The sequence below is a fragment of the Ciconia boyciana genome, chromosome 4 (genome assembly GCF_034638445.1).
Source record: "Ciconia boyciana chromosome 4, ASM3463844v1, whole genome shotgun sequence".
Lineage (NCBI taxonomy): Eukaryota > Metazoa > Chordata > Aves > Ciconiiformes > Ciconiidae > Ciconia > Ciconia boyciana.
The window spans coordinates 40,174,079-40,180,930 of NC_132937.1; the positions used below are offsets into that span (position 1 = coordinate 40,174,079).

At 38.1% G+C, this 6,852-nt stretch overlaps 1 protein-coding gene across 1 annotated transcript; it reads left to right on the forward strand.

The window, feature by feature from the left end:
• Positions 1 to 1,470: 1,470 nt before the first annotated feature.
• LRRC70 (leucine rich repeat containing 70) lies at positions 1,471 to 6,454 on the forward strand. Its single transcript, XM_072859290.1, is given in 6 exon segments — positions 1,471 to 1,505; positions 4,446 to 4,910; positions 4,913 to 5,295; positions 5,297 to 5,659; positions 5,661 to 6,191; positions 6,193 to 6,454. Coding segments are annotated over 5 exon segments (1,920 nt in total). The 5' UTR covers positions 1,471 to 1,505; positions 4,446 to 4,456; the 3' UTR covers positions 6,382 to 6,454.
• The last annotated feature ends 398 nt before the right edge of the window (positions 6,455 to 6,852 follow it).

Below are 6,852 nucleotides of genomic sequence, written 5' to 3' on the forward strand. Positions count from 1 at the left end.
AATACTCTGTGAAATTTGAGACTGCCTGAGAGTAGCTGAGATTTTTTGTGACTTTTCTTAACGGTGCAAGACTATTATGATGAGATAAGATCCCAAAAGTGGTTAACAACACAACGCATGTCACTACAAGAACTTCTGCAACTAAGTATTGTCTTAGAAATTAACATTTCAGATTCAAACAATCTAATGAGAAAGTGATGGTTTAAAACATCAAGTTTTGATATTAAGGAAATGTCTAGTGAGGTAGCATAAAGAATGTTTGTATTTTTAAAGAAGAAATAGCTTTTGTATTTTGCATGTGTTGTGGTTTATAGTAGTTATACAAGAAAATCAGGAGTATGTAAACATGAATGGCTAGTAATAAGCTTCGGTGCATTTTTTGTTACGGGGACTGTTGTGGTTTAACCCCAGCTGGCAACTAAGCACCACGCAGCCACTCGTTCACCCTCCCCCCCCGGTGGGATGGGGGAGAGAATCTGAAGAGCACAAGTAAGAAAACTTGTGGGTTGAGATAAGAACAGTTTAATAATTTAAATAAAATATAATAATAACAATAATAATAATAATAAATTGTAATGAGAAGGAAAACAACAAGAGAGCGAGAGAGAAACAAAACCCAGGAAAAAAAACCCAAGTGATGCAACCACTCACCACCCACTGACCGATGCCCAGCCCGTCCCCGAGCAGCGACCCCTGCCCCCTGGCCAACTCCCCCCAGTTTATATACTGGGCATGACATCATATGGTATGGAATAGCCCTTTGGCCAGTTTGGGTCAGCTGTCCTGGCCATGCCCTCTCCCAGCTTCTTGTGCACCTCCTTGCTGGCAGAGCATAGGAAGCTGAAAAGTCCTTGACTAGTATAAGCACTGCTTAGCAACAACTAAAACATCAGTGTGTTATCACATTATTCTCATGCTAAATCCAAAACACAGCACTATACCAGCTACTAGGAAGAAAATTAACTCTATCCCAGCCAAAACCAGGACAGTATGGTATTCTCTATAGTAGTTTTCAGGAAATGCACTAATTGTTTATGCCTTCTCTTTTTGTAAAATTTTTAGAAGCTATCAGTTGCTAATGCTAAGTGCATGCCCATGTTTCTCCTAAACTAGCAGGCAGCATGCTGCTGAAAGCTGTACAGTTGGATTTAGTTTTGAATCAATTTCTAGAGGTGAATTAGTTATTCTGGTTGAAATTTGGGTAATTATTTTGGTTTGAGTTCTTTAAATCTTTTGGTTTCAATTGCATTCATATTGAGTACATTTCTTATTGCTTTTCTAGTCTGAAGAGAGTTTACTAAATATTGCAGTGAATAGTAGAGGCTAAAGCTATAAATACAGTTTTTCCTCAGCATATCACATCTGTGGTTTTCATTGGTGGCCAACCTTTTTTATGTTATTGTTTTGTTCACAGGCTTACTGCTCACTCTGTAGAAAACTTTATTTTTTCTTGTCAGTTTGCATGACAATTGCAGTTCATTGGTGCAATAATTATTTACTACTAGGTGAGAAATTTACTCTTAACAATTTCTCAAAGTGAGCTCTTAGTTTCATATGAGCTTTCTGTTATATTATTTTACTAGAGTTTAAAGCCAAATAAGATTTATAAAAGGGAGACATTTATTTTCTTATCCTCAATGGGAAAAATAATTTTACTTCTTACTGTTTATCAGCATGTTGCACAACCTGCTTGATAATTTAATCAAAAATAAAAAATGCCAAGGATAAAAAGGAAAATAAGTTACAAAGACAGCTTCATAATTTTGAAATAGATTTTGTGATGTATGTTTGCATATATAAATGTTTGGTACTGTGGGTTTATTAAACAGGAATGTTTTTGCTGGGTTATTAATTTGGTATTACAGTTTCTGTGCCTGTGTCTCCCCTTTGTAAAAATCAATGTTGCTATTATATGAGAGTGGAAGAGCACTCTGTGGAACAGAGAAATTTTCAGTAACTGAAGCAGCAAATCAAAATTTTTTTTATTATTATTATTTTTTTTTACCTAGGCAGGAATATGAAATACTAGGAGGCGTCCGCAATATTTGAGAAAATAAGCAATTTTGAGATAATCTGGATGATAATGAGAAAAAGAAAAAAGGGCTTTGAGGTCTGATAACTTAACATTAATAAGGTGTCCATAGCAGGCGTTACTAGATGTAGCTAGGTGAAATGAGATTAAACGTTGATGTATACGCTATCCAAGCAGTAGGTTAGCAGCTAAATTACTTTGACCTGAGGTTGTATCTGGAGAATGATGCGAGCAGAAGGCAGGTAGGTATTTGAAAACAAAACAAGAAAATTGTATCATAGCCCACTGTGGTGAGTTGAATCTGGCTTGACGCCAGGTGCCCACCAAGCCGCTCTATCACTCCCCCTCATAAGCTGGACAGGGGAGAGAAAATATAACAAAAGGCTCTTGGGGTCAAGATAAGGACAGGGAGAGATCACTCACCAATTACCGTCACGGGCAAAACAAACTTGACTTGAGAAAAAAATAATTTAATTTATTAACAATTAATACCAGAGTAGGATAATGAGAAATAAAAACTAAATCTTAAAACACCTTCCCCCCACCCCTCCCTTCTTCCCATGCTTAACTTCACTCCCGAATTCTCTACCTCCTCCCCCTGAGCGGCACAGGGGGACGGGGAATGGGGGTTGTGGTCAGTTCATCACATGTTGTCTCTGCCTCTGCTTCCTCCTCATACTCTTCCCCTGCTCCAGCATGGGGTCCCTCCCATGGGAGACAGTTCTCCACAATCTTTTCCAACGTGGGTCCTTCCCATGGGCTGCAGTTCTTCTCAAACTGCTCCAGCGTGGGTCCTTTCCACAGGGTGCAGTCCTTCAGGAACAGACTGCTCCAGCGTGGGTCCCCCACAGGGTCACAAGTCCTGCCAGCAAACCTGCTTCAGCATGGGGTCCTCTCTCCACAGGGTCACAGGTCCTGCCAGGAGCCTGCTCCAATGTGGGCTCTCCACGGGGTCACAGCCTCCTTCAGGCGCATCCACCTGCTCCAGCATGGGGTCCTCCATGAGCTGCAGGGTGGATATCTGCTCCACCATGGACCTCCATGGGCTGCAGGGGGACAGCCTGCTTCATCATGGTCTTCACCATGGTCTGCAGGGGAATCTCTGCTCCGGTGCCTGGAGCACCTCCTCCCCCTCCTTCTTCACTGACCTCGGTGTCTGCAGAGTTGTTTCTCTCACTTACTCTCACTCCTCTCTTCCAGCTGCTGTTGCGCAGCAGTTTTTCCCCCTTCTTAAATATGTTATCACAGAGGCGCTACCACCATCGCTGATTGGCTCGGCCTTGGCCAGCGGCAGGTCCATCTTGGAGCCGGCTGGCACTGGCTCTGTTGGACATAGGGGAAGCTTCTAGCAGCTTCTCACAGAAGCCACCCCTGTAGCCCCCCTGCTACCAAAACCTTGCCATGCAAACCCAATACACTGCAGACAGAGATAGAACACTCTAAATGTTGCTATTGATTTAATAAAACTTTTTGGATTCCGGCTGGAAGATAAAGAATTTACAGATAAAGCAATAGTACTGTTACAAATAGGAATGCTTTATTCTAAAGGTTATATCTACCTTAGTTAAAACACTTTTAGCTCTCCTAGTTAAAAACAGTAGTTTAAAACAAAACAAAACAAAACGAAGAAAAAAACCCCCAAAACAGCAACAGTTACAAACTAAGATCTTGGTTTTCTAGAAACAAATTATTGAGATTTCCTTTCCAACAGTACTTCTGAAGCACAGATAAAATGGCTTCTGGTATCCATGGCAACCTGACTTTAACCACTTCTTTCTTAGTTTCATGAGCAAACAGTTGCAAATCCTGGGGCAAAATGCGAGAGCTCTAGTATGTGGCAATACTGCTTTTACAAAGGTTTCGCAGATCAGTATAGTCAACTTAGTCCAATGAACTGCAAAACAGCAAAATAACAGAAACAATGAACTTCGGATTTGGTGTAAGGAATTGTTTTTATTTATTTTGAATGTAACTCAGCTTTATAGAAGTAAAATTCAAATTATAAATGAACCACCAGTGAAAGGATACTTGTTTTCAGTTGGCATTTCTACTTGAATGCTATTGAAACACTTCCTAGTCATTTTTAGCTATAAAAAATAGTTAATAAGCAGTATTTTGAATTTATTAGAAGCCATTATTTTGGCAGCTTAGTTACTTTTATGCTGTAACCAATTAAATATTTTCTGTCTAGGTTGGCAGTACATTTGTTTCACTGTTCATTTACTTGGAAAATTTTTTCAGTGTAGTTCAAACTTATCCTTAAGTTTTATTTTGAAACTGCTTATTTGGCATGAAAGGAGAATATATAAAATACCAATATAGAAAGCAATGCTTATTTTTTTTTAAAGACTGTAAAAGTAGAATCTTTAAACTTTCAAATGAATAATTTTTATTTTTTTTTTATCTCTACTAGCGAAGTCAGAGATGAGTGAGAAGGCAAAAGACAGGGATATGTGTGGTCTGCAAAGTTCTCCACCCTGCACAGGAGCATTCCCGTATATCCTTAATTTTTTTCTTTTGTTGCTGCTCCAGAAGGAGGTTCTTGGCTGTCCAGCTGTTTGCCAGCTCTGCACAGGGAGACAAATTAACTGTTGTAACTTAGGGCTTTTGAGCATCCCACAGAACTTTCCAAAAACTACAATTCTTGTATACCCCAGTGGGCATAATATATTGCATGTCATTCAAAATGAATTAAGAGGCCTTCAGAAGCTTGCTGCACTGTATGTGGATAATTCCAGTATTTTGTATGTACACCTGAAAGCTTTTGTGGAACTCCCCAGACTGTGCTAATTGCATCTAAATAACAATAATATTAAACACCTGGATCCAGGAATCTTTGAAGGTCTTTCCAATCTTCATTGTTTATACCTTCAGAATAAGTAAAAGCTTTTGTTCCCAGAGGATTATTTAGTGATCTCCTTTCTGTTAGATATTTAACACTTCAAAGAAATCGTTTCAGTGTCCTTGGAAGTGGGACTTTCTTGGGAATGATAAGTCTCCAAACACTTAACCTAGCCAATAATAAGATTTCACAGATATCAGATTCAGCATTTCATCGCCTTGAAAACCTTGCATATTTGGTCCTTGAAGGTAACAGTTTAACACTTGTGCCATTGAATGCTATTAGAAGACTCAAAAATCTTGAAAGACTTTCTTTGTCTCACAGTCCCATTGGATCAATACATCCTTTTGTATTTAAAAGACTTAAGCTTAGATATCTGTCTTTAAAAAGTGTAAAGCTAAAAAAAATTGCTGTAAATGGAATTTTTTGGATTAAACAACCTTAGCCAGTTAATCTTAAGTTATAATGATTTAGAAAATATAAAATTCAGCACTTTTACTTTATTGAACAATTTAATTTATCTGCAGCTAGACAGAAATAAAATAACCAGTATTGGCAATGATACCTTTGAAAAAATGGGACAGTCACTTAAAATACTCAGTTTAGCATTTAATAATATTACAGAGTTGCAACCTGAAGTGCTCAAGCCCTTAGTGTCTTTAATTCATCTACAGGTAAAATATAATCCTTGCCACTGCAGCTGCAAAAAACTTGGATTACTTAATTGGCTAGCATTGTCTCTTATTTCTGTAAAAATTCATTGTCAAAATCCCATCAGTATGCAATGGTAGACCATTGCATTACATTAAGTGGACTCATTTTGCAAACTGCAGTAGCCCTACTGCCAGCCCAGAAGCAACCTGGAATCTAGGATCCATAGGTATCCATCACAGCACTACCACTTTGCTGGTGGCGTGGCATAAGGTAAACAGGAACAACACATTTGAGCAGTTTGTCAATGTGGAAACTAAATATGTTACTTTCTGGGAAGGAACTACAGCTACATCTGCTAACTCGTTGCCTTATGAAGAAAATGCTGCTGAAATTTCATCACAGGCAACTACGGTATTATCAGTATTACCAGTGCAAATACTAGCACAGATTATACCTGTTAACAGAACTGTAGAAGAAAAAGGTTTATTTCCAGCAGATGCTGCTCCTGTATCATTAAAAATATCCCTATTTTGTACACAACAGGTTGGAAAGCTGAATCAGGCTTTTGGCGTTTTACTAGCCTTTTTCGTTCTGGCTTGTGCTGTGATCCTGTTCTTAACCTGTAAAATTATTCGATTTAGGCAGAAACTAAAGGTGCTGGAAAAAATATGGGGAAAAGAGAACAGAATATTATGGTTTTTATCAGCCTGGCAGATACAACAAAACTGACCCAGTGCAGTCTCTAACTCAGAATTCAGTGGGACATTCAGAACTGGAACATATTAGGCTTCTCAATCAAACAGCATCTGAAAGTCAGGCACAGGTCATATTGTTTGAACATCCATCACTGTAATTTATCTCATTTGATTTGATGTTAACTTAATTGTGATCTGAAATGTCAAGAAATCAAGGACTCAATTTTCTACAATTCCTTCACTGATTAAAATCAACTGGTTGATAGAATTGTGGAAAATGGTATAATTTGGGTTCTGCATCATCATTTGCTTCCTGAATGTTTTGAAGTTTATTGATTTTATTAGATGTCATTTAAATCTGACATGGATTGGTATATTATCCTCTGCCCCTGTTGTAGGAATCTTTCACCTATAACACAAGTATCTGCATGGTAAGATATGCAGTAAAAAGTATGCTTATATATTTATTTTTACTATGCAGTACTTATTGGTATTAAATTTTTATAGAAATTCCATAGCTAACTTGAAGGATGAGCAAGCAAAACATCAGTTTTTAGGAGGATCATGAAGCCAAGAAATCTGGGGGAATGAGAAAAAAACAATGCTTCATGTATTTATTGTAATGCAGT